Source organism: Balaenoptera ricei, chromosome 19 (genome assembly GCF_028023285.1).
Source record: "Balaenoptera ricei isolate mBalRic1 chromosome 19, mBalRic1.hap2, whole genome shotgun sequence".
Taxonomy (NCBI): domain Eukaryota; kingdom Metazoa; phylum Chordata; class Mammalia; order Artiodactyla; family Balaenopteridae; genus Balaenoptera; species Balaenoptera ricei.
The window spans coordinates 2,356,989-2,384,871 of NC_082657.1; the positions used below are offsets into that span (position 1 = coordinate 2,356,989).

The 27,883-nt window shown below is 41.4% G+C and overlaps 2 protein-coding genes across 7 annotated transcripts in view; one reads left to right on the forward strand and one right to left on the reverse strand.

The window, feature by feature from the left end:
* Nucleotides 1-27,883, forward strand: part of SMIM17 (small integral membrane protein 17) — a 57,460-nt gene that overhangs the window by 21,731 nt on the left and 7,846 nt on the right. The window contains exon 3 of one of the 2 annotated variants that reach the window (XM_059904464.1): nucleotides 18,482-18,552. The exons of the other annotated variant lie outside the window; for it this stretch is intronic. Within the exon in view, the coding sequence (XP_059760447.1) occupies nucleotides 18,482-18,538 (57 nt within the window). The 3' untranslated portion in view covers nucleotides 18,539-18,552. Of the gene's footprint in view, nucleotides 1-18,481; nucleotides 18,553-27,883 lie in introns of those variants that run through there. 2 annotated transcript variants of the gene reach the window in all.
* On the reverse strand, nucleotides 5,600-24,549 carry ZNF471 (zinc finger protein 471). 5 transcript variants are annotated; one of them, XM_059904434.1, is made up of 5 exons: nucleotides 24,524-24,549; nucleotides 22,475-22,566; nucleotides 14,710-14,836; nucleotides 12,514-12,609; nucleotides 5,600-9,604 (listed from the first exon to the last, which is right to left on the reverse strand). In XM_059904434.1, exons 2-5 carry the CDS (start codon nucleotides 22,505-22,507, stop codon nucleotides 7,584-7,586), a joined length of 2,277 nt encoding a protein of 758 aa, XP_059760417.1. In that variant the 5' UTR covers nucleotides 22,508-22,566; nucleotides 24,524-24,549; the 3' UTR covers nucleotides 5,600-7,583. The 5 variants fall into 5 exon arrangements, with proteins under 5 accessions (XP_059760417.1, XP_059760418.1, XP_059760420.1 ...); XM_059904435.1 differs by lacking the exon at nucleotides 24,524-24,549 and adding an exon at nucleotides 23,162-23,178; XM_059904437.1 differs by lacking the exons at nucleotides 14,710-14,836; nucleotides 24,524-24,549 and having other exon boundaries at nucleotides 22,475-22,561.

Sequence of the window (27,883 nt, forward strand, 5' to 3'; positions counted from 1 at the left end):
ATTATTTTTAAAGGTATTGAATATGGGCATTTATTGTATTTTATACCTTTCTGTGTAATTGAAAATCTCATAACAAAAATTTTTTTTAAAACGTGGAAGTTCTTTTTTATGCAGAGGGGTCCTATGCTGCCCTACAACACAGGACAATTCATTGGTCACACTCGGACGAAAAGCATTCTTCATTCATAACTGAAAAATATTTTTCAGCGATTTTTCTGGAGCCGAACAAATCACAGTGAGATCAAAACAATCATAAGGAATTCTTTTAATAAATCTTATGCCCAAACTCTGTGAAATGATAACATCCATCCCCCTTGTCTAAGGACACAAGGGGTCTCAGATGACAATGGATAAAAGCAAGATGGAAAACTGTTCCACATGCTACCATTTGTGTAGAAAGGTGTACTATACAACTTTTTGGAATATTTATGTATATAAAAAATCCACATAAATATTTGCTTTTATATGCATAGAATGTTCTGGAAAGATACCAGGAAACTGTTCAGGGTGGTTGCCTCCAGGGAGAGGAACTTGCTGGCTGTGGGGGAGGGGGAGGATGGGGTAAGATTCTTATTTTTCTTTTACTTTATAAATTGGGGACCATATGGATTACATAAAATAATTTTTTATTTATTTATTTATTTATTTATTTATTTATTTTTGGCTGTGTTGGGTCTTCATTGCTGCGTTTGGGCTTTCTCTAGTCGCAGTGAGTGGGGGCTACTCTTCATTGTGGTGCGCAGGCTTCTCACTGCCGTGGCTTCTCGTTTCGGAGCACGGGCTCTAGGTGCGCAGGCTTCAGTAGTTGTGGCACGTGGGCTCAGTAGTTGTGGCACGTGGGCTCAGTAGTTGTGGCTCATGGGCTCTAGAGGGCAGGCTCAGTAGTTGTGGCACACGGGCTTAGTTGCTCCATGGCATGTGGAATCCTCCCAGACCAGGGCTTGAACCCGTGTCCCCTGCATTGGCAGGCGGATTCTTAACCACTGCACCACCAGGGAAGTCCCATAAAATAATTTTGTAGAGGTCATGCTGTGTGATTGGAACTTGTATTCCACCGAAACAGCAGGTGGATTGCATTAGTGATTACCATGTTTCACTCTTCCCTGTAGCCACACCATTGGGTAGGCCCTTCCTAGGCTACCCCTGGCTTGGCCATGGGGCCTGCTTTGGCCGGTGGGATTAGAAACAAACTTGAAGCTGTGCCTGTGTGTCCCCACTCTCATAAATCCCTGCTCTGTCCATGAGAGCACACCCAGGCAAGATGTGAGTCAGCTTAGCCCTTCTGGACCAGCCAGCCCCCATCCAACCCACAGCTGACCACAGATGCATAACTGAGCCCTTCATGCGTTACAATGGGGTTTCAATGGCCGTGCACCTGCTGTGAGCACATCAAGAGTGAGGGTGCCATGGCGCCCCCCCCTTCACATGCCCCTTAACAGTGGTGCTTCGCCCCTGTGGTGGGCTTGGGCTTCTTCCCCATACACCCCTGGTTGCACGCCTCTTGGGCTGGGAAGTGCAGCTTGGTAGCACAGACCCTCTGTGTCATTCTCTCTCTGTTCTGCCTGCTGCCAACCAGCTGCTGTGCTCTCCTCCGAGCTTCTGAGGCTCCCTTTCTGTCCCAGCTGAAAGGGCTTTGAAGGGACTTCACAGGGTGCAGGAACCTTTCCTCTTTCACAGCTCTCTCCTAGGGGCACAGGTCCTGTCCTGCTTCTTCCGGTTTTTTTTTTTTTTCTTTCTTTCGTCCTACCCTGCTACGTGGTGATATTTCCTGCACTTCTGGTGTCTGAGTTCTTCTGCCAGCATTCAGTAAGTTATGCTATGAGAACTGTTCCACGTGGAGATGTACCTTTGATGTATTTGTGGGAGGAGGTGAGCTCCACGTCCTTCTATTCTCTTCTATCCTGCTATCTTGATTCACCTGCCTCCAGAGCTTTCTTTATCACAGGAGCTGAGAACACTGTTGGCTCAGTGAATGACCTCACAAACAACAGCCAGGCATAATGCTATTATTACAGTCATCATCAAAAATTCTAAGGGCTACATGCTGTGTGATTCCACTTATGTGACACCCTATAATGTTACATAAGACAGGAAACAAAGCAGTGGTAGCCAGAGGCTGGGGGTAGGAGGAGGAGACTGACTACAAAAGACGTAAGGGAACTCTCGGGTCCTCTATATCTTGGTTGTAGAGGTTACATGCCTGTATGAGTTTGTCAAAGTTAGAATTCTATACCCAAAATGAGTGCGTTTTACTGTACGAACTTTAAAAAAAATTTTTTTTATTGTAGTATAGTTGCTTTACAATGTTGTGTTCATTTCTGCTATACAGCAAAGTGAGTCAGTTATACATTTACGTATATCCCCTCTTTTTTAGATTCTTTTCCCATATAGGTCATTACAGAGTATCGAGTAGAGTTCCCTGTGCTATACAGTACGTCCTTATTATCTGTTTTATATATAGTAGTGTGTATATGTCAATCCCAGTCTCCCAATTTATCCCCCTCTTTCCCCCGGTAACCATAAGTTTGTTTTCTACATCTGTAACTCTATTTCTGTTTTGTAGATAACTTCATTTGTACCCCTTTTTTAGATTCCACATATAAGTGATATCATATGATATTTGTCTTTCTCTGTCTGACCTTACTTCACTCACTATGACAATCTCTAGGTCCATCCATGTTGCTGCAAATAGCATTATTTCATTTCTTTTTTATGGCTGAGTAATATTGCATTGTATATAGTACCACGTCTTCTTTCCTCTGTTGATGGACATTTAGGTTGCTTCCATGTCTTGGCTATTGTCAGTAGTGCTGCTATGAACATTGGGATGCATGTATCGTTTTAAATTATAATTTTTTTCTGGATATGTGCTCAGGAGTGGGTTGCTGGATCATATGGTAACTCTATTTTTAGTTTTTTGAGGAACCTCCATACTGTTCTCCTTAGTGGCTGCACCAGTTTACATTCCCACCAACAGTGTAGAGTCCTTTCTCTCCACACCCTCTCCAGCATTTGTTATTTGTAGATTTTAAAATGATCGCCCCTGAATTGACTTCTTGCACCTGGCAAGTTGCTGCTATCTGGAGCTCAGCTTTCCTGGGCTCCTTCATTTACGGGAAGTCAGAAGCAGCCCCCACCCCAGTAAGCCCAGCATCTTAAGAATGGCCATAGGGCTTCCCTGGTGGTGCAGTGGTTAAGAATCCACCTGCCAATGCAGGGGACATGGGTTCGAGCCCTGGTCCGGGAAGATACCACATGCCACGGAGCAACTAAGCCTGTGCGGCACAACTACTGAGCCTGCGCTCTACAGCCCACAAGCCACAACTACTAAAGCCCGTGTGCCTAGAGCCTGTGCTCCACAACAAGAGAAGCCACTGCAACGAGGAGCCCATGCACCACAACAAAGAGTAGGCCCCGCTCACCACAACTAGAGAAAGCCCACGCGCAACAACGAAGACCCAACGCAGCCAAAAATAAATAAATAAAATAAATTTTTAAAAAAATACTTAAAAAAAAAAAGGAATGGCCATAAAGCACTTTCTACATATAGTGATGCTTTCCCCATGGCACGGATTCAAGGAAAGGCATTTGGCCCTGTCTCACGGAGCCTAATGATAGAGTAAGAGAGAAACTCAGTAATAAGAAAGCAAATTCAGCATCCCCAAGTTTTTCCAGGTCCTTCCTGTGTATCAGGCAAGATCACTTCTGGTCGTTCAATGTCATTTAGTCATGAGTTAGGACTTAATAGATTGCATTTGTCTACCCAGAAAACTATTGGAAAAGCAATAAGCTGCACAAATTAGCACATTGAATATGTAATTCCTGATGTGTATACCTATAAATAAATTCAACCCAGCTCAAAATTTTATTCCAACTTCTGAGGCCAAGCACTATTAAAACCCATTCCTGAGGCCATTTTCTAGATTCTGATATGAATGTTGATAAATACTTTGGGGAGTCCTTCATCCATTTCCTAATCTCTTTTCTTATATCAACCTCTAGACCACTTCAGAATCAGACCTCTCTTTCTGTCTTTTCTTTCTTCCCTTCCTTCCTCCCCCCCTTCTTCCTTTCTTGTTTTTAAATCAGTGAAGCCATAATATTGGTAAGCTAAAAGGGAAATTGGTTAACCTTCATCTATGGCTATCTCAGGCAAATGTGAATTAGTTGGTATGTTTTTTGTTTTAAGGTTTCTTAGCGGCTTAGAGTTTCAAAATCTCAAAATTCTCCCACAAGTCCTCATTCCAATAACCAGGATACCAACTGTTCCTAATTAATATCAAACATTCTACTTAAGGGACCTGCCAAAATTGTGAATTAACCTGGCACTGTAGCTCATTCTTTGATATTTAGCAAGCACAGCCTGATAGCTACAAGCAAGTCTTTCAACTATGTTACAGAAATGGCTTGTGTTCTACTCCATGCCTTAAAGCAAAAATTTTAAGAAATAAGCCCTTTTTTCTTCTTGCTTTATACTATTCAGTTCCACTGTGAACAAGCATCATACATATTTCTTGGACTGGCACTTCTTGTCCTCTTTGAATTCGTCCAAAGCAAAAGCCATCTAGACCGCAGCTGATTAGGTGTTTTACAGTTGCTATGAAGGCATATTACTTCCATGGCACAAAATATGATTAGGAGCCTTACACTGCTTTACTCAATTTCATCCAATAACCTTACTTTAATAATAATTCCACATTTTCTAAGGATCTTTTGCCTAAAACCCACTCAAGGCTACCAATTTCTATACTGGTAGGTTTCCTTGGTTGACAGCAAAAGAACTTAATCTAATTTTAAAATTAAAACAAGGGACTTCCCTGGTGGCACAGTGGTTAAGAATTCGCCTGCCAATGCAGGGGACATGGGTTTGATCCTTGGTCTGGGGAGATCCCACATGCCGCGGAGCAACTAAGCCCATGTGCTACAACTACTGAGCCTGCACTCTACAGCCCACGAGCCACAACTACTGAGCCCATGCACCACAACTACTGAAGCCCGCATGCCCTAGAGTCCATGCACCACAACTACTGAGCCCATGCGCTGCCACTACTGAAGCCCTTGTGCCTAGAGCCTTTGCTCTGCAACAAGAGAAGCCACCACAACGAGAAGCCAGCGCACCACAACAAAGACTAGCCCCCGCTCGCTGCAACTAGAGAAAGCCCGTGCACAGCAACAAAGACCCAACACAGCCAAAAATAAATTAAATACATAAATAAATAAATAAATACATACATACATACATAAATAAATAAATAAAATGAAAACAAAATGCTGGTGGGAAACAACCTAGAAAGAACATGAAACAGGTCAGCTCTAGCAAGCAGAGCAGCAGGAACTCAGGAGCCATCTTAAAATTGTGGCCAAAGGATGACTCATATTCAGCTTCCTCCTGAGTCCCAAAGAGAGAGTATATGATTGGATTAAAGTGAACTGTGTACAGCTGGCAACACAAACAAAACCTCAGTGAATGACATCAGAACAGCCCAACCAACACAGCTGGGGGAAGGAGTCTGTATTTGTGTATGGATGGTTTCTATTTGTATTGTAGACAAAAACAACACATTTCATAATTTTAACTTTAAAAAGTTTATGTGCTTATAACTATGCCATCATATTACATAGTTATGAAAATTACATTCTCAATAAACTACAAAGCATTGTTTTGTGAGCATAGAGATCCACCTCATCCTTTCCAGTGACTGCTTAATAATCTACTGAAGTGATTTTCCACAATTAAGTAACCAATTTACTACTGCTGGACATTTAAACCGTTCCAAGTTTTTCACAATTCTGTACTGAATGTGCTTATGCACCTATATTTCTGCACCTGTGCTTTTCGAGAAGATAAATTCCTAGATGTAGAATTGCAGCAGTGATTAATTACATTTTAAATACTGACAGGTCACACCATATTGCCTTCTAAAATGGCTTTCCACCTATTTACCCTCCCAATGTAATATAATAATATGGTTTCTCACATCTGCAACAGTACTGGATATTATCCATAAAATGTGTCCTGGTTTATGTTGGTGGTGAGGACTTTTAAAATTTCCATTTATCTGATCATTAGTGCAATTGAGATCCTCCTTTATTTAACTGTTTTAATTTCTTCATTTAAGAGTTGCTGTTATACTGTGTATCTCATCTTATCAGACTTTGTCAGACTGTGTATCTTACCTTATCCTTGCTGCTTTCCAACAGCCCTTTTTTAAGGGCTATATGCTTCGTAATATATGGTTAAAATATATCTCAGTCTGTCATGTGCCTTTTAACTTTGAATACAGTGTCTTATACCGTGGAAAAGTTTAAATTTTTTACATGGTCCTATCACTCTGTCTCTTTTCATGACTTCTGGACTCTGTGTCCTGCTTACCAAAGCCTTCCTGAACTCAAAGGGATAGAAATATTCTACATTCTCTTCTAGAATCTTAATATTGTTTCCTATTACATCTTTAATCATATTGAATGAACTTCTCTGTAAGGGGTGAAATGTGGATCTGACCTTATTTCCAGTTGGATAACTGTCAAGCATCATTTAAGTAATCCATCTCTCCCCCTGACACATCAAAAATAATTACTTTTGCAATAAACTAAATTCATGGGTATACGATCTTTTTCAAAAATTTCCTTGTGATGCTTTCCTATTTACCATTCGACATGATTTTCAGAACAAAACTGTCAATGTAAAGATACCCTATAGGGATTGTGACCGGAATTGACTGTACAAACATGTTCACAATATTGAAACTTCCATCTAGAAACACAGATCTCCATTTATTCAGAACCTCTATTCTCCTTAACAGAGGTTAATAATTTCCTTCCTATATATAAAACCGTGAGTAAATTCATCTATAATTTTTTTTCTTCTGGGTTTGATATTAGGGTTGAATTAGCCTCATGAAAGAAGTATTCCAAATACTGCAAAATAATCCATTTCAATTATTTTTTCTACACTCTAGAACAGCTTAATTATGATTCCTTGAAGGTTTAGAATTAACCTGTTAACCCAGGTGTCTTAGAAGAGGGCTACACTATTCAAGTTCTCTGTTTCTTCCATTTTAAATATTAGGAATTCTTACTTTTTGCCTTGAAAAAATATAGTCTTACATTCTTCCCAGTAAATTCTAGTTCTTTTGTTCCAGTCTTATCCAGAGTCCTAGACATTTCCTAAAACATATTCTATGTATCAGGTCACACTGAATTTCCTCACCAACAAAGGAACACAGCCTTATTTTGTGGTGATCTCAAGCTTTAAACATACTACTCATGCTAATCCTCATCATCCACATTGTTTCACTTCCAAAATTGTTATGATCTCCAAGTACATATACTGCCTTCCAGAGTTCATTGTTTAAAAATAACTTTCAAGCAGACTCTGAAGGATACTGAGCTAATATTATGGAGCACTTAGTCTGGATCAGGCACTGTGCTGAGCACTTTGTATGCATCAAGTAGTTCAAAATTTCATAGCAAGGGTTTTAAGGGAGTCATAAAATTACATTTACATTTTGAAAAGACCACTGTGGCAGTAGTGTGAAGAATGAACTTGAAGGGGACAAAAGAGGATGCAAGGAGACCAGTTATTAGACAATTGGAATAGTCCAGGTGAAATGACAGTGTTTTGGACTAGGGCAACGAGAATGGAAAGATGTGGATGAATTCCAAAAATATTCAGCAGACATATCGACAGGACTTGGTGACACAGAGGGTGAGGAAGAGCTGGGGGCCCGAGATGTCTCTACAGCATGAATTTTCTGATGATGAGTAAGGTGCGCATTTTGTCTGAAGACCTTTCTGCATTCCTTACATTCGTAAGATCTCTCTCCAGTGTGGATTCTTCTATGTAGATTAAGGTGTCCAATCTGGCTGAAGGTTTTCCTACATTCCTTACACTGATACGGTTTTTCTCCAGAGTGAATTCTCTGATGAACGGTAAGGGATTGCCGATGGCTAAAGGCTTTACCGCACACGCTACATTCATAAGGTTTCTCCCCCGTATGACATCTTTGATGACAAATGAGCGACGATTTTGTTCTGAATGCCTTCTCACAGTCAACACATTCGTAGGGCCTTTGGCCAGTGTGAAGTCTCCGATGCTGAGAGCGGGATGAGCTATCACTAAAGGCCTTCCCACATTCAGTACATTTATAGGGTTTCTCTCCCGTGTGAACTCTCTGATGTTGAATAAGGCGGGTAGTCTGGCTGAAGGCTTTCCCACATTCAGAACATTCATAAGGTTTCTCTCCGGTATGAATTTTATGATGCTGTGCGAGGTGTGCTCTCTGGTTGAAAGCTTTGCCACATTCCTTACATTCATAAGGTTTCTCTCCAGTATGAATTCTCTGATGAGTAGCCAGCTGTGAACTGATGCTAAAAGCTTTTCCACATTCTTTACATTCATAGGGTTTTTCGCCAGTATGAATCCTCAGGTGACTAGCAAGGTGTATGCTCTGCCTAAAGGCTTTCCCACATTCCCTGCATTCGTAAGGCTTCTCTCCAGAATGCACCCTTTGGTGCTGAGTGAGTGAGGCATGATGGCTAAAGGCTTTCCCACAGATATCACATTCATACGGTTTCTCTCCTGTGTGAATTCTCTGATGGACAGTCAGGGATGAGCCATAGCTGAAGGTTTTTCCACACACATTACATTTGTAGGGTTTCTCTCCAGTATGAATTCTCCTATGCTGAATAAGTCCTATGTGATCACTGAAGGCTTTCCCACAGTCGATGCAGTCAAAGGGTTTCTCCCCAGTGTGATAATACCTCCAGTGACGGATAAGGGATGTGTTCTGCCTAAAGGCTTTCCCACATTCAATACATACATAGGGTCTTTTGCCAGTGTGACATCTCTGATGTCGTGCAAAGGATGAGCCATCACTGAAGGCCTTTCCACATTCCTTACATTTATAGGGCTTCTCTCCAGTATGAATTCTCTGATGCTGAGCAAGGTGTGCAGGCTGGCTGAAGGCTTTTCTACACTCCTTACATTTATATGGTTTTTCTCCAGTATGAATTCTTTGATGTTGAATAAGGTGAACATTTTGGCTGAAGGCTTTCCTACATTCCTTACATTCAAACAGTTTCTCTCCAGTATGTATTCTGTGGTGCTGCGCAAGGTGTTGACTCTGGTTGAAGGCTTTCCCACATTCCTTACACTCATACGGTTTCTCTCCAGTATGAATTCTCTGATGAACAGTAAGGGATGAGCTCTGGGTGAAGGTCTTCTCACATTCATTACATTTAAAAAGTTTCTTTCCTGCATAGACTTTCTTGTGTTTTATTACCATGGAATTTTTGGAAAAGCTTTTTTTATCTGACTTGTGATTATAAATATTCTCTTCTATATTGTCTAGTGGGACAAATTTCCCAGATTTGTTATATTTGTGGTCTATTTCCACTGTAAGGGTTTCTTTATGAGTGATTGGTTCTTGCCTGATAAATGTCTCTTGGCTTAACAACTGCCTCTCAAAAAGATCTTCACCTTTCCAGTCTTCTCCAAAAGTGGGACACTCAAGTCCATAGCTTATAATTCTCTCCATTAATACATCATCACACACAAACTGCTTCAGAGGTAATTCTTGTGTCTCACATACAGATTCCCAATCTGAAAGATTCAAAAAAGCAAATGTTTCCTTTATCATGGGCTATAACAAAGGAAACATTTAACACGGAAAAGGTGAATTGAAAATAATGAATCCCACAAAATGTATGATACACAGGCATGTCAACTGAACAAATATGCAAGCAGACCCCAGAGAATGAGACCTCATAGAGGAACATGGAAAAGGTGATTTAGAAAATTAAATGTAGGATAACAAAGTCCTGAAGTAGTAATGCAACGGTAATAATATGTTATGCCTATATGAACATAACAGGCTATAAATGAAACTCTTCCTCTATTCTTTCCCACTTCTGGGAGACTTGCATGTATAGCTAGGCTAACTTTGTTTAAAAACCAATATCATCACATACCTACTACCGCTCAAAAATCTCTGTAGATTCCCAGAAATCACAAATACCTTGTGCTTTGTGACTTCCCTTGGGATTTAGGTAAAATCCTAGAGTCATCTCTTCATAATCAGAAAATAGTGTCCCTATGAACCATTTCCATGTGCCTTAATACAGTAAACTCTCTTCACTTCTCATAGATCCCTGAACTTCAGGCTGCATATTAAGGGATTTTTCCATTCACCTTCTCACTTTCACCAGGAAAAGTGGAAAGTAGGAAAAGTGTCACATCTTAATAGGGTTTTGCCATGTGTCTTTTTATAGAAACTAGTCTTACAGCGATATGTGGGTTGGTATCACTATTATTAATCACGTTCTTATTTCCTGCCACATAAGTACCTGTCTTGCCTTGTGAGCTAGAATATAAGCTTTGGGGAAGGACTAGATGAGCCTTACACACTACTACTAAGTCACTTAACATGCATCACAGAAACTCAGGCATATATAAGAAATTCTCGATAAATCTATAAAGAAGAAATTTGTATTGAAGAGGTGACACTAAGAGAAAACTTTAGGGGAGAGGTGATATCAAGAAAGGGCAAAGGAGAAAGTGCTTTCCTTTCCCATCTTGTCCAGAGCAAATTATGGACTAATCCAATGCTCCCTAAATAGTTTTCTATTACGTGTCAAGCATTAGGAACACTAGAGTGATTAGACAGTTATTCTTGAGAAGTACAGAAAGTGATTAGGAAGACAAGGCCAACAAAGGAAGTAATCTGAGAAGAAGAAAATATGGAATATCAAATGCGAACCCATGTGGTAAAAAAGTAAAATTGGTATAAAAGTTCAGAGATGGGAAGGATCAAATCTACCAGAGAAGTTAAGAAAGACTCTGAGGTGTTAACAAGCTTCCTACCCCAGGTCATCTGTGGTATCAGGAACACCCAAGCTTCAAGAATTCTAGAACTGAGGCCATAAGAGTTCAGTGAACCAATCACCTATAGTTTTTCTTACATAGATGGGCTGAGGGGAGTAATACTAGAAAGAGAAAAACAAACCTGACGGCATCATCTACTCCTCCCTCAAATTCTTTCTTGTCTGTGAAGGCTGCATTCATCTCCAGCCTCGCATGGAGAGTCGTAGTTGTCCATTATCTTTTTGGCTTTTCTCAACACAGATGCTGTGATATCTTAGTCACTGAATTATACTTACATCTATACTGTGACTCAACATCCCAGCAGATTTACAGGCTTTATCCCCTTTCCCTCATCCTCCATCTATTCTTCACATGGCCAATTATTTCCTCTTATCAGGAAAGTTCCTCTTTCTCTTTTCCTATTTAAGGCAGATGGCAGCTTCCTACATAACCAAAGTATAAAGAGTGTCTAAGCACAGCTTATTTCCCTCCTAATATTTGGGTATTTGGAGGATCCTGGAAGTCTAGGGTCCAAATCATCTCCAACTGTAAAGATCAAATACTGTTATAGAAGTGAAAAGAGAATTTCATAAAGGCATAATTATCACGTGTGATCCCAATATTCCCTTGTGTTTGTGAACTTTCGGTTCATTGGGGGAGGCAGAAAATAAGCATGTACACCAGAAAAAAGTTAATTATAGGCTCTCCTAAGTGTTACAAAGAAAATAAACAGTGGCTTAGTAGAGAGTAATTGGGTTGGAAAAGGGAAAAGTTCACTATACAATGTGGTTAGGGACGGCCTCCAGTGAGATGATTTTTGAGCTCTGGCCTGATAGCCAAGCATGGACAGAGAGCTGACAGAGGAGTCTTCTAGGCAGAGAAAATAGGAAATTCAAAAGCCTGAGTCAGTAAAGAGCTTGGTGAGTTCAGAAAAGGTGACCACTGGGCTAGAGCAGTGCTTTTCAACTGCATGTCAGGCACTCATTGATAATGACATTTGTAAGACACATGGCACTGCTTATGATCCAGAGGCAACCAGACTTGGAACTCAGACTGCTGCTAGCCCCATGTGGTCTTCCAAGCTTAGAGACTCAGGATCTTGGCATACCTGTAACAAACTTGGAACATACCTGTATACCTTGCATAGTTTAGAAAACTCTGGGCTAAAGTATAGTGAAAAAACTAAAAAGTGATAGAAGATAGGGTTGGAGAAGTAGGAAGGAGCTGGTTACATAGGGGCTGGTGGGGTTTGGATTTTTCCTATTTGCAACAGGAAAGCAAAAAAAGATTTAAGCAGCAGGGTATGTTATGATTTTAGGTAGCATCTAATTTTAGAGTTAAGCAAAGATGTAAGAAGGAGAGAAGCTTATATAAGTCTGTATGGCAAAAGAAAAGAGGATGGGAAGGAGCTGGATAAAGATTTTTGCAGAATGAGTTATTAGAGAGAAGAGAGTCAAGTAGAAGAGAAGATATTTGGGGAGCCCATGCTAAGTAGTCAAGTTTCAGTTTTCTCCCAGGCTTGAGTCAAGGCGGCGTGACTCAAGGCTTGAGAAGTTTCTAACAGCATAAGAAAGTAGGAAGTATCACCTTGGAAAATGGCTGAGCCATTACCTAGAAAGAATTCCCCTATCTGGTTCTTCCACACTCACCTGGGAATGGGGTTCTTCTCATCTCACTCTTCATCTCCCAAGGCTCTTTCCCTTGCTCCAATAAGGAGATGACATATGGCTTAGAGATACAAAGTCCTGCATACAAAAATTGATATGAAAATTGGCCATGTTTTGGGCATTTCAGCTGGTTCCTTAATTCTGATGGAATGACATTACAGGAATGAATAGATCAAGGGGTGACAGACTATATAAAGCTTTTGGCATAGCTTAGTGGGACTGCCAACAGTCAATTCTATAAAAGTTAAACCATTTTCTAAGGGGCCGGGGCAGAAATTCAGCCCAGCATTTTCGGAGGATCATCAGACAGCAGTTAAGTGAGGTAATACAAAGGGCCCCCAGAGGACAGGGGGTTCGACCCCTGGTCAGGGAACTAAGATCCCACATGCTGCGGGGCAACTAAGCCCGCTCGCCACAACTACTGAGCTTGTAAGCCTCAACTAGAGAGGCTGCATGCCACAAACTACAGAGCCCATGCGCTCTGGAACCCACATGCCACAACTACAGAGCCCACACACCCTGGAGCCTGCGTGCCACAACTAGAGAGAGAAAACCCACACGCCACAACTAGAGTGAAGCCTGTGCGCCGCAATGAAGAGCCCACACGCCTCAACGAAGATCCCACGTGCCACAACTAAGACCTTACGCAGCCAAAATAAAATAAATAAATAATAAATCTTTTTTTTAAAAAAAGGGGGCCCCTAGAGACAGTTTGGAGTTTGAGTCAGGTTAACTGCCTGATTTAAAAAAAAAAAAAAAAGAATATTCTTCAGAAGAATATAACAGAATCCAGAGTTTCTACAATGCATTATTTACAGTGTCCAGGATAAAATCCAAAATTACTACATAAAAGGAAGAAAAAAAGAATCAGACTCAGAAAAAAAGACAATTAATGGAGACCTAACCTGTGATAACACAGGACTGATAACACAGAATCAGTAGACTAGGATTTTAAAACAGTTAAAATATCTATATTCAAGAATGTAAAGGAAAATATGCTTGTAATTTCTCAGCAGCGAAACAGAAATTATAAAAAAGAACCAAGTAAAAAGTCTAGAATTGAAAAATACAGTATCTGAAATACAAAAATTCTCTAGATGGGCTTAACAAGACATTGAAGAAGACATGGAAGGAATCAGTGAACTTGAAGAAACAACAATAGAAATTATCTAATAAATCAATAGAAAAAATTAGTTGAAGAAATAATGGCCAAAAATTTCTCAAATTTGGTGAAAGACATATTTAGTTTCAAGAAGTTCAGTGAACCACAAGCAGGTTAAAAGGGGCCTCTAGGCTGAAGCCCACGCGCCTAGAGCCCGTGCTCTGCAACAAGAGAAGCTGCCGCAGTGAGAAGACCAGGCACCGCAACGAAGAGTAGCCCCCGCTCGCCGCAGCTAGAGAAAGCCCAAGCACAGCAACAAAGATCCAATGCCACCAAAGATAACAAACAAATAAATAAATAAATGTAAAAAAAAGGGGGGCCTCTAGGAACTTTGCTGGTGGTCCAGTGGTTAAGACTCCACCCTTCCAATGCAGGGGGTGTGGCTTCAATCCCCAGCTGGGGAACTAGGATCCCTCATGCCATGCAGCACAGCCAAAAAAATAGTAATATAAATAAAGATAAAACACCCTCCTAGGGGAAAATGAGGGAAAAAAGGGGGGGTGGCCTCTAGACAACAGAAAGCTAATCTAGCCAATGGTGGGCCCCAGGGCTGAGAAGGGTCCATTTTAGTTTCCCTAAGAACATCTGAAGCAATTTTCATAGTTTGTGTCTCGCTAGTTCATTTATTGCAAGTTAATAAAAATATACAGATTTTAAAGCAATAGTCTGAATTTTTAACAATCCAGCTATACTCTTTGTGAACTTTGTTACGGTGGTAACAATACCATAGGACAGAGGAAACAAGGCAGCACAGGAGACCAGTGAGAGTCACATCACATCCTGTTCCCAACTGACTAAAGGGCACACTCATGAAGTATCTGATACACACCAAATTCACTTATTAAATCTGAAATTTTCATCAGTTCCTGAATATCCTCTTTGTTTCCCAGATTCAATTCTGACATACACACAGTAAAAAAAAAAAAAAGTTTCAATAATTAAAAAAAAAACAAAAAAAAAAACGTAAAGAGCCCCTAAGGGTAATTCTGAACTATGAGAGGGGAAAAAATCCTCACCCACTGATACCAGGCTCTGATAGTTCTCCAACATCATACTCCTGTATAAACTCCTCTGAGCAGGGTTCAGCCATTCCCATTCCTCCTGGGAAAAGTCTATTGCTACATCCTTGAATGTCAACAAGTCCTGAAATGACACAAAGACATTCTTGATCAACCAATGCTCATGTCCACACATGACTTCGAGTTGAAGTGTTAAGCTGTCCCTACTTTATGTGAGAAATAGCCCTTAGAGAAAAAAAAAAAAAACTTAAACATATAATATTAAATGCTAACCTAAAATAGTACTTATTGAACTAAAATGCTAACCTAAAATGCTAAACTGCATTGTATATGATGGTGCTAATCCATTTCTCAGCATGGGGAAATATGGACAGGTGGCCACAGGGCAGTAAACAAGGGCTTCAAGTAAGGACGTATACCTGTGGTTGAACCTTCAAAAACAGCAAAAAAAGAATATCTAAGTTGATATTTTGTAAATGGTACTCTATGGGATCCTAGTGTTTCAGGGGAAAGAGGCATTGAACTGACATGGCTGGGGTTTTTTTCTTATGTAATAAAAAAATATATTTATAATGCAATTTTTTTGTGCTGTACCATTAAGAATTAATTAGCATGCCAGGCCATACCAGAGTGACCTGGATAGCAATGTGAGAAATCACCCAGCATAAGACTACAACACATCCAACTTGTGTGCTGAATTTGAGTATAACAAACCAATATATACTGAGACAATATCAAAATGAAATAATTATAATTTTTACTTTCATAAAGACTTAATGTCCAGTTACCATCACCATCAGGTTGAGACAAATTTTTTTTCTTTTTTTTTTTAATTGAGGTATAGATGATTTACAATAAGTTTCAGGTGTACAACATAGTGATTCACAATTTTTAAAGGTTATACTCCATTTGTAGTTATTACAAAATACTGGCTATATTTCCCTGTGTTGTACAATATATCCTTGTGGCTTATTTATTTTATACATAGTAGTTTGTATCTCTTAATTCCATACCCCTATCTTGCCCCTCCCCCCAGTAACCACTAGTTTGTTCTCTATATCTGTGAGGGTTGTGACAAATTTTTTTAAGTATTACGGGCATTTCATCTTCACATTTATTTCCACTGAAAATAAAAATCTTTGTAATGCTCAGTGTTGTCATTTGCAGCAACATGGATGGAACTAGAGGGTATTATGCTAAGTGAAATAAGTCAGACAAAGAAAGACAAATACTGTATGATCTCACTTATACATGGAATCTAAGAAACAAAACAGAAACAGACTTTGTATAGATACAGAGAGCAAACTGGTAGTTGCCAGAGAAGAGGGGAGTACAGTATGGAAAAGTGGAACAAAAAAGAGTAAACTTACAGTGCAGAAACCTGACAAATACTACCTCAACCAGGTAATCAAGGTATAGTAATAAGTCATGTTGATAGTATGAACTCTTGATATATGATGAAAATGGAACTCTGTGATCTTCCTTCTAAAAACACATTACTCCAGTCTAACCAGGAAAAAAACATCAGGTTTGAGAGATGTTCTGCAAAATACCAGAGAACCTCTCAAAACTGACAAGGTCATCAAAAAGAAGGAAGGTATGAGAAACTGTCACAGACAAGGAGACAGAACTACCTAGAAGATAGAACTACTAAATGTATTGTGGTATCCTGGGTAGGATCCTGGAACAGAAAAAGGATATTAAGTAAAAACTAAGGAAATCTGAACAAAGAATGGACTTTACTTAATAATAATGTATCACTATTGGTTCATTAATTTTAACAAATGTCCCATACTAATGTAAGATGTTAGAAACAGGGGAAGCTGAGTGTGATGCATATGGATGCTCCCTGCTATCAGCAAATTTTCTATTATTAAAAAAAAGTTTAATTTTAAAAATCTATTTTAAAAAAGTAAATCCTGTAGGGACTTCCCTGCTTGCCTAATGATTAGGATTCCAGGCTTTCACTGCATGGCCTGGGTTCAATCGCTGGTGGAGGAACTGAGATCCCGCAAGCCACATAGCGCAGCCAAAAAAAAAGTAAACCCTATCAAAAGGAAGACATCAAAGCTTTAAATTATCTCTAAGATTTTTAAATATACAAAGTCCAGCACTTAACTCAAAATAATGAGGCACATAAGACAAAATCAAGAGGAAAAAAATCAGAAAATAAAAACTCACAGAGGGGGCTTCCCTGGTGGTGCAGTGGTTGAGAATCTGCCTGCCAATGCAGGGGACACGGGTTTCGAGCCCTGGTCTGGGAGGATCCCACATGCCGCGGAGCAACTGGGCCCGTGAGCCACAATTACTGAGCCTGCGCGTCTGGAGCCTGTGCTCCGCAACAAGAGAGGCCGCGACAGTGAGAGGCCCGCGCACCGCGATGAAGAGTGGCCCCCGCTTGCCACAACTAGAGAAAGCCCTAGCACAGAAACGAAGACCCAACACAGCCATAAATAAATAAATAAATAAAAAAGGATAAGCCCAACTTTATTAAAAAAAAAAAACAAAAAAAAAAACTCACAGAGGGACTTCCCTGGTGGTGCAGTGGTTAAGAGTCTGCCTGCCAATGCAGGGGACACGGGTTCAAGCCCTGGTCTGGGAAGATCCCACACGCCGTGACGCAACTAAGCCCGTGCGCCACAACTACTGAGCCTGCGCTCTAGAGCCCGTGAGCCACAACTACTGAAGCCCGCGCGCCTAGAGCCCGTGCTCCGCAACAAAGAGAAGCCACCGCAATGAGAAGCCCGCGCACCGCAAGGAAGAGTAGCCCCCGCTCGCGGCAACTAGAGAAGGCCCCCGCGCAGCAACGAAGACCCAGCACAGCCAAAAATAAATTAATTAATTAATTAAAAAAAAAAAGAAATACAAATAAAATTGAATGTAGTCTAGCAACAGAATCAAATATATACAGGAATTTAGTGTGAGATAAAGGTGGCATTCCAAATCAATGTGAAAGAGATGAATTATTCAATAAATTGGTCAAGTGGACAGGCAACTGGGGAAAAAAAATGAACCTCTGCCTCACTTATCATGATAGGTTAAACATTTAATGTAACAATTTAATGTAAAAGTTTAATTTGAGCCTTACCCTCATAGAAAAATCATAAAAATCAAGTCTAAACTTATCAGAGTCTTAACTGTGAAGGGTAAAACAAATCTTTTAGAAGAAAAATAGGAGAATATCTATATGCCCTAGGGGTAGATAAAGATCTCCTACACAGGACACACAAACAAAGCACTAGCTATGACGGGAAAAAAAGTGTCTGTGTATGCATAGAAACAGAATGTCCCTGAATGAAATAACAGAAGCTGAGAATAGTTATTGTCTCCTCTTTTTTTTTTTTCCGGGATCTTAGTTCCCCGACCAGGGATGGAACCCGGGCCCCTGCAGTGAAAGCGCTGAGTCCTAACCACTGGACCGCCAGGGAATTCGCAGTTACTGTCTCTTAACAGAAGAATTGGGAGGCAAGAGAGAGGTTTTACATCTTGAATTTTGTACTATGTACATATATCACCAGTTAAAATTTTTTTTAATTTGCAAAAATTAAATAGGATAAGATTTTTTAGGTGAACAAATGAGGCTGGGAATTCGTACATAAAAAATAAAGGAAAATGTTTAAGAATTTAAGGATATAATCAGAAATTTGGACAAAATTCAGCTAGAGGGATGATTCCTGATGCATTCTAAGGACAGGAGAGGGCTATCCGATGCACATTTAATTTGGAACCCAACTCACTGATACTGAGACACCTTTATTCCATATAACAGAAACCAAATCTTTTCACAAGTGTCAACACTGAATTTAAAATGAAGTGGGGAGATTAACCAAGATGGCGGAGTAGAAGGACGTGCTCTCACTCCCTCTTGCGAGAGCACCAGAATCACAACTGGCTGCTGGACAAGCATTGACAGGAAGACCCTGGACTTCACCAAGGAGGATACCCCACGTCCAAGGACAGAGGAGAAGCCACAGTGAGACGGTAGGAGGGGCGCAATCAGAGTAAAATCAAATCCCATAACTGCTAGGTGGGTGGCTCACAGACTGGCGAACACTTATACCACAGAAGTCCACCCACTGGAGTGAAGGTTCTGAGCCCCACGTCAGGCTTCCCAACCTGGGGGTCCGGCTACGGGAAGAGGAATTCCTAGAGAATCAGACTTTGAAGCCTAGTGGGAATTGATTGCAGGACTTTGACAGGACTGGGGAAAACAGAGACCCCACTCTTGGAGGGCACACACAAAGTAATGTGTGCATCGGGACCCAGGGGAAGGAGCAGTGACCCTGGGGGAGACTGAACCAGACCTACCTGCTGGTGTTGGGGGGTCCCCTGCAGAGGCGAGTGGTGGCTCTGTTTCACCGTGGGGATAAGGACACTGGCAGCAGAGGTTCTGGGAAGTGCTCCTTGGCATGAGCCCTCCCAGAGTCTGCCATTAACCCCACCAAAGAGCACAGGTAGGCTCCAGTGTTGGGTTGCCTCAGGCAAAACAACCAACAGGGAGGGAACCCAGCCCCACCCATCAACAGTCAAGTGGATTAAGGTTTTACTGAGCTCTGACCGCCACAGCAACAGGGAGGGAACCCAGCCCCACCCATCAACAGTCAAGTGGATTAAGGTTTTACTGAGCTCTGACCGCCACAGCAACAGTCAGCTCTACCCACCACCAGAGCCTCCCATCAAGCTTCTTAGATAGCCTCAACCACCAGAGGGCAGACAACAGAAGCAAGAAAAACTACAATCCTGCAGCCTGTGGACCAAAAACCACAGTTACAGAAAGATAGAGAAGATGAAAAGGCAGAGGGCTATGTACCAGATGAAGGAACAAGAAAAAACCCCAGAAAAACAACTAAATGAAGCGGAGATAGGCAACCTTCCAGAAAAAGAATTCAGAATAATGATAGTGAAGATGATCCAGGACCTCAGAATAAGAATGGAGGCAAAGATTGAGAAGATGCAAGAAATGATTAACAAAGACCTAGAAGAATTAAAGAACAAACAAACAGAGATGACCAATACAATAACTGAAATGAAAACTACACTAGAAGGAATCAATAGCAGAATAACTGAGGCAGAAGAACGGATAAGTGACCTGGAAGACAGAATGGTGGAATTCACTGCTGCGGAACAGACTAAAAAAAAAAGAATGAAAAGAAATGAAGACAGCCTAAGAGACCTCTGGGACAACATTAAACGCAACAACATTCGCATTATAGGGGTCCCGGAAGGAGAAGAGAGAGAGAAAGGACCAGAGAAAATATTTGAAGAGATTATAGTCGAAAACTTCCCTAACATGGGAAAGGAAATAGCCACCCAAGTCCAGGAAGCGCAGAGAGTCCCATACAGAATAAACCCAAGGAGAAACACGCCGAGACACATAGTAATCAAAGTGGCAAAAATTAAAGACAAAGAAAAATTATTGAAAGCAGCAAGGGAAAAACGACAAATAACATACAAGGGAACTCCCATAAGGTTAACAGCTGATTTCTCAGCAGAAACTCTGCAAGCCAGAAGGGAGTGGCATGATATACTTAAAGTGATGAAAGGGAAGAACCTACAACCAAGATTACTCTACCCGGCAAGGATCTCATTTAGATTTGATGGAGAAATCAAAAGCTTTACAGACAAGCAAAAGCTAAGAGAATTCAGCACCACCAAACCAGCTCTACAACAAATGCTAAAGGAACTTCTCTAAGTGGGAAACACAAGAGAAGAAAAGGACCTACAAAAACAAACCCAAAACAATTAAGAAAATGGTCATAGGAACATACATATCGATAATTACCTTAAACGTGAATGGATTAAATGCCCCAACCAAAAGACATAGACTGGTTGAATGGATACAACAACAAGACCCATATATATGCTGTCTACAAGAGACCCACTTTAGACCTAGGGACACACACAGACTGAAAGTGAGGGGATGGAAAAACATATTCCATGCAAATGGAAATCAAAAGAAAGCTGGAGTAGCTATACTCATATCAGATAAAATAGACTTTAAAATAAAGAATGTTACAAGAGACAAGGAAGGACACTACATAATGATCCAGGGATCAATCCAAGAAGAAGATATAACAATTATAAATATATATGCACCCAACATAGGAGCACCTCAATACATAAGGCAACTGCTAACAGCTATAAAAGAGGAAATCGACAGTAACACAATAATAGTGGGGGACTTTAACACTTCACTTACACCAATGGACAGATCATCCAAAATGAAAATAAATAAGGAAACAGAAGCTTTAAATGACACAATAGACCAGTCAGATTTAATTGATATTTGTAGGACATTCCATCCAAAAACAGCAGATTACACGTTCTTCTCAAGTGCGCACGGAACATTCTCCAGGATAGATCACATCTTGGGTCACAAATCAAGCCTCAGTAAATTTAAGAAAATTGAAATCATATCAAGCATCTTTTCTGACCACAACGCTATGAGATTACAAATGAATTACAGGGAAAAAAACGTAAAAAAGACAAACACATGGAGGCTAAACAATACGTTACTAAATAACCAAGAGATCACTGAAGAAATCAAACAGGAAATAAAAAAATACCTAGAGACAAATGACAATGAAAACACGACGACCCAAAACCTATGGGATGCAGCAAAAGCAGTTCTAAGAGGGAAGTTTATAGCTATACAAGCCTACCTAAAGAAACAAGAAAAAGCTCAAGTAAACAATCTAACCTTACACCTAAAGAAACTAGAGAAAGAAGAACAAACAAAACCCAAAGTTAGCAGAAGGAAAGAAATCATAAAGATCAGAGCAGAAATAAATGAAATAGAAACAAAGAAAACAATAGCAAAGATCAATAAAACTAAAAGTTGATTCTTTGAGAAGATAAACAAAATTGATAAGCCATTAGCCAGACTCATCAAGAAAAAGAGGGAGAGGACTCAAATCAATAAAATCAGAAATGAAAAAGAAGAAGTTACAACAGACACCGCAGAAATACAAAGCATCCTAAGAGACTACTACAAGCAACTTTATGCCAATAAAATGGACAACCTGGAAGAAATGGACAAATTCTTAGAAAGGTATAACCTTCCAAGACTGAATCAGGAAGAAACAGAAAATATGAACAGACCAATCACAAGTAATGAAATTGAAACTGTGATTAAAAATCTTCCAACAAAAAAAAAAAAAAAAAAAAAATGAAGTGGGGGGGGCTTCCCTGGTGGCGCAATGGTTAAGAATCCGCCTGCCAATGCAGGGGACACGGGTTTGAGCCCTGGTCCGGGAAGATCCCACATGCCACGGAGCAACTAAGCCCGTGCACCACGACTACTGAGCCTGTGCTCTAGAGCCCGCAAGCCACAACTACTAAACCCACGTGCCACAACTACTGAAGCCTGCACACCTAGAGCCCATGCTCTGCAACAAGAGAAGCCACCGCAATGAGAAGCCCACGCACTGCAACAAAGAGTAGCCCCTGCTCGCCGCAACTAGAGAAAGCCTGCGCACAGCAACGAAGACCCAATGCAGCCAAAAATAAATAAACTAAATAAATAAATTTTAATAAATAAATAAATAAAATGAAGTGGGAAGAAGAGGGGGCTCTATGCCTCATCACACTCAGTTTTATTTACCCATTAGGCAGTCTGAGTTAAGGACAGTGCTCTCTGGGAGAAGTGGGAACCAGGCCCTTAGATAAGACTGTTAATCAGGGAATTTTCAAGAGGAAAGCAGCTTTACAAAGTCCTAAACAGTAAGACTGCCTTTCAAGAAGGAGAAATGAAATAACTAACCTGAGGTATGGCTTTCACTAGTTCAACTGTCATTTTTGCCTTCTTTTCCTGGCTTTTCTCTTGGAGAACAGCACTGTCCTGGAAGGGTAAGGCTGGAGGGAGAAAAAGGAGAGTGAAAAGATGAGGCCTTTGCACTCCCAGAATCACCAGCCTAAAAACTCTATCTTCTCCTTCTTCCTGCCAGCCTTCTTTGCTTCCACTGCCCACATAACTGGGAGATTATGGGCAACCGATGGCAGTTGAGGGGTATAACTTATAACTCTGTTTCTCTTATGCTCAAGGTCCTAAATTTAATCTTTTTTCTAAAAGTTGCTTTCCCATTCTTTGGTCTTATTATGAATAAAAATAATGAGATGTGCTAGGTACTCTGCATAGATTATCTTCTCTCACTTTATTTTAAAAATGATCCCATGAAATAGCTGCTTCCTCTATTTTATATTTTGTAGGTAAAGGTGGACTCTTTCCCTTCCTGTGTCCCTGCTTCATGCTTTGATACAGTCTTCAGTTTGAAAATCTGACTCCTAAATGCCACCAGAGGCCAGGGTGATCCACCTTCTCCTGCCAAACCCCCAGGGGCTTTGCTTTCCTCTCACCCTGGGACAGTGGATCCTTTAGCACCCAATTCTGCCACCTTCACTCTCATCTCTGTCTTCAAGCCCTCGGTTTCCCCTCCCTCCTTTTTGTCACCCAGAACTGAGGGTGTCTCCTGCTTCAGGCAGGAGCTCCAGTCACCCCGCCTCTTGCTTCTCACTGGAGCTCTTGGACTGGGAGCAGGGAATTCTACTCCAGGATCCTTATCCTGGCAACACACAATTCCATAAAGCAACACACACAAAGAAGCCAAAGCTATCAACCTTCCAAGTAGTTTCCCCACACACACCACAGTCACACAGGGCCAGTTACAACCATACAGGGTAACACACAGACACTGGCCCAAGACCTCACATACCTCCTGATCACACAGAGGACACAATCACAAGCACCCAACGGAAGGCACATCATATGCAGTCACATATATCACAGTCTCAGAGAGGCCATGGGTACAAACACACATGGTGATACACACACATCACACATATACCCCCAATCTTATTCTCTCACACACACCCATGGCTCACTGCCCCTCATCTCTGTCTCACTCACACCCACACTCTCCGCAACCTCACAGAAGCTATATGTGCAAGCCTTGTGGTGACAATCCATGGTTCACAGTCTCTCTCCTACTCACTTTGGTGTCACACCAACACATCACTAGTTTTCCTCTCTCTCTCTCTCTCACACACACATTCTTAATGGTCTCTGTTTCAGAGACACATGGATTTCTCACACACATAGATACACAAACACTGCAATTGCTACCTCTCTCACACACACACAATACACACCGGGGTCTCTGTCACACTCGGACACACACGGACTGTCATACAACCTCACACGCCGGACACACACACTCCAGTCTCACACGCTCACACAAACATGCTCTCGGTCTCTCTCACACACACCCGCCCCCACGACCTCTCCCTCTCAGCTTCTCCTGGGGCCCCACACACTTGCTGACCTCTCACACTCGGGCACAGCCGTTTCCCTCACACACACCAACATGCTCTCGGTCTCTCACACTCACAGTCAGGTCTCTCTCTCGCACACACACCCGCCCTCACGATCTCTCCCTCTCAGTCTCTCCCGGGGCCCCACACCTGCTGACCTCTTACACACAGGCACACCCGTTTCTCTCAAACCCACACCAACACACTCCGCTCGCACTCTCTTTGGACTTTTCACAGTCCAGTCTTGTCTCTCACACACACGCCGCTCCAGCCGCCCCACAGCCCCGAACCCGGTTCGAGCCGCGGCCTCGGCGCACCCGCGCGGGCCTCTGGGAAATGTAGTCGGTCCGGGAGCGACGGCGCAGCGGCGCCCAGGCCGGGGCTTCACTGCCGGGTCCGAGCCTCCGGCCTCGCCTGCCCTGCCCCGCCCCGCCCTCGGGCTTGGACACCAGACCACCCAAAACAACCCACAGGCCTCCCCCCGGAAGCCAGCCGCACTCACCCGAAGGACTTAGGAGCCGACGCCCGGGAACCGAGTGCGCAGGCGCCGAATCTCCCAGGTGGGCGGAATAAGGGGTGGGTTAGACTCGAGGGGCGTGGGACGGGGCGTGGTTTAACGGAGAGGGGCGTGTTCTTAGGCTGTTGAGAATGGGAGGCGGAACTTTAGCGTCAGAGCGGGAGTGCCTAAGCAGGTATGTGACTACGCTCGAGGGGCTTGGCCCAGGGTTTCAGCGAAGAGATTGCGATCTGGGGTCGCGGCCCAGGATTTCAGGGGCGTGGCGTGACTGGGTGCGAGTGTGCGCAGGCCCGTAGAATGCGCACTCGCCCCTCCCTCGCCTGGAGACCAGAAGCGTCCCTAGTTACGGGGTCTAAGCGAGGTGCGGCGGAGCCGCTGGTGTACTCCTGTGTGTACCTGTGATTTGACGCTGTCTGTGTCCGTGTGACCGCCGTGTCGCTCCGAGTGCGGCCGTCTGAGCCTGTCTGTGGGAACGTGATTTTCTTTCTGTGCTAAGTTTTATGGCAGCAAGATCAGCGAGGGAACACCGAATGGGCTCTATTACCTCTGTGATAACAACAAATTAGTACACTTCTCACCGGCAAAATGGGAATGTCGTTATTATCACTGTTCAGAAGCAGTGAATGAGACGCACGTCTTTGGACCAAATCACTGGGATTGAACCCCATTCTGCCCCTGACCAGAGTGTAAATGGTCCGTGGTATGGAAGACTAAGAAAACGGTAAATTAGTAGCTGCCTTGGAAGTTGAAGTAAATAAGGAAAAGCCATTCAGGGGGATATAGCAGAGGAAAAAAACCCCACAAAGTCCCCTGACCTCTCAGATCTTACTTTCAAGTGAATGGAAACAGACCACCAAAGAATGAGTAAAATAAATAGTATATAGAATGTTGAAAAGGCTGTGGAGAAAACAGGGAAGAGGAATAGAGAGTAGAGGAAATTAGAATATTTATTGTCAAAAAATGAGTAGGGGCTTCCCTGGTGGCGCAGTGGTTGAGAATCTGCCTGCCAGTGCAGGGGACACGGGTTCGAGCCCTGGTCTGGGAAGATCCCACGCGCCGCGGAGCAACTAGGCCCGTGAGCCACAATTACTGAGCCTGCGCGTCTGGAGCCTGTGCTCCGCAACAAGAGAGGCCGCGATAGTGAGAGGCCCGCGCACCGCGATGAAGAGTGGCCCCCGCTTGCCACAACTAGAGAAAGCCCTCGCACAGAAACGAAGACCCAACACATACAAAAATAAATAAATAAATAAATAAATAAAAAAAAAAAAAAAAAAAATGAGTAGTCAGGGCACTGCAACCTTTAACCATCATTCAAACTTTCATCCTGAATTTCAACATCGGCTCATTTGGGGAAGGCGGCGGAGGGAGATTCTTTACGTTGAATCTACTGTTATATTCTACCATTTCGTATTCACTTTGTTTGCAGTAACACTTTTATGTAGTCTTTCGGTTTGCATTTTCTCATTTTTCTATTTGAACTCAGAGACGCCTTAAGTATTACCCTCCACCAGTTCTGCCGTGGATATCCAAAATATTCTAAGACCATTTACTGAATAAATAGTCTTATTTTCCTGCTGATTTGAAATGTCCAATTCTGTTGTATACTAAATCTCTATATGTGAATCCAATCCATCTATTTCTGGACTCGGTATCTGTTTCATCCCTCACAACCCGCTCTCCTCTACGGAACAACTATCACACTGTTTTAATAGTGGGAACTTTATACTTCTGTGTTTGATAGTGGGTACCACATTTCCTACGTAAGGGTTCACCATTTGCAAGGTTGTGGTATTTATTCTCGTGGATTCCTCCTTTGTGTGGATTTTAAAATTGTCTTGGAAAATCTCCTAATAAATACTATTGGTACGTGGATTGGAATTTTAGTGAATTTATAGATTAATTGGTGGGGGAACAGACATCTTTGAAATTAAGAATTTTTCCTTTCAGGAATATAACGTTCCATTTACCATGTTGTTTTCATTCTCCTTTATTAATATTTTATAGGTATATATTTCATTCCAGTCTAGTATTTTTTTCATACTAAATCTATTCCTAAGGGTTATATTGGCTTCATCACCATTGGGGAGGATTTTTTTTTTTTCTGATTACATTTTTAACTGGTTACTTGGGTAAGATTGCTTCTTCCTCTGTTCTAGATCAGACCGGATTTTTAATCCGCTTGTCAGTTCCCTTATTTTGTTGGTTGAATCTCTTGAATGTCTAAGCTGTACAACAATATAACAATTTTTTTTTCTTTTTCTATCCAACATTTACCTCTTATTTCTAGATTTAGTGTGTTGGCAAGTTTCTCTGATATAATACTTAATTGTCATGGTAATTATGGGTCTCTTTGTATTGTTCCTGTCTTGACCAGAAATACTATCAATATTTACCATTAAAAATAATATTGTTAGGCTTTTGAATCAAACTAAGAGATTTTATTCCATTTTGAAATTGCAGACAGTTTTCTCTGGTTTGGATGAAATTTATTTGTTGGAACCTACGGAGATGATCATTTCCTCTTTAACCTATCCATTTTCTGAGCTGTGTTAATAACGTGAGCAATCATTTATTCCTGGGTTGTGCCTTTTTTAGTTATGGTGGGTTACTCTTCAATGAAATTGCTGGATTAAATTTGTTAACACTGCATTTGGAAGTTCTGCATCTATATTGATAAATAATATTGGTCTATAGTTTTCTTATTCGATGCCATCCCTGTTGGGTTTTTATGAGTACATATATGTATGTATGTGATGATATTTACAAAAGTGTCTGGAATCATTCAGACCCAAGTTATTTTTAGTTACTTCTTGGGAAGAATCTTCAAATGGTAAAGACTTATCCAAGGGAAATTTTGCTCCATTTATTGTATATTAGTATATTATTATATAGCATATTATAGTTCTCCACTGGGGCGATATCATCCCCAAGGGGGCAAAAATTGATTTTTTTAAAAAATTGATTCTTGGTGGGGGGAAAAACATTCCTTTATTCTTTAAAAGAAACAGACATACATAAACATATACAGTACTTCTGTGGTATTAAAATTTCATGGAGATGGGAATGATTAGAAAAAGAAAAGTCTAAAAAAAGGCTTCTTGGGAGGACAATACTGAAAAACAGTTTGAGAAGACACTGATCTATATATATATTTTTTGTTCTTTCATAAAGTAATATGTTCTTGTTTTATTTGAATCACTAGAAAATTAAAATTATTGAGTAAGAAAATATCAAAATTAAACTAACCCTCTGGTCAGGTGATTCAGATTTACAGCCATGTTTGGAATTCACTGTCATCAGAGATGCATAAGACTCCTGGATCTAGGATTGGCAGGTTGTTGGGAA

Coding starts and splice junctions, on each gene's coding strand:
- ZNF471 (XM_059904434.1), bottom strand. CDS start 22,507: ATGACAGTTGAACTAGTGAAAGCCATACCTCAG. Junction 12,610..14,709: donor TCAGAGCCTGGTATCAGTGG/GTGAGGATTTTT, acceptor TTTTGTATGCAG/GACTTTGTATCTCTAAGCCA. Junction 9,605..12,513: donor GAGAAGAACCCCATTCCCAG/GTGAGTGTGGAA, acceptor TGAATCTTTCAG/ATTGGGAATCTGTATGTGAG.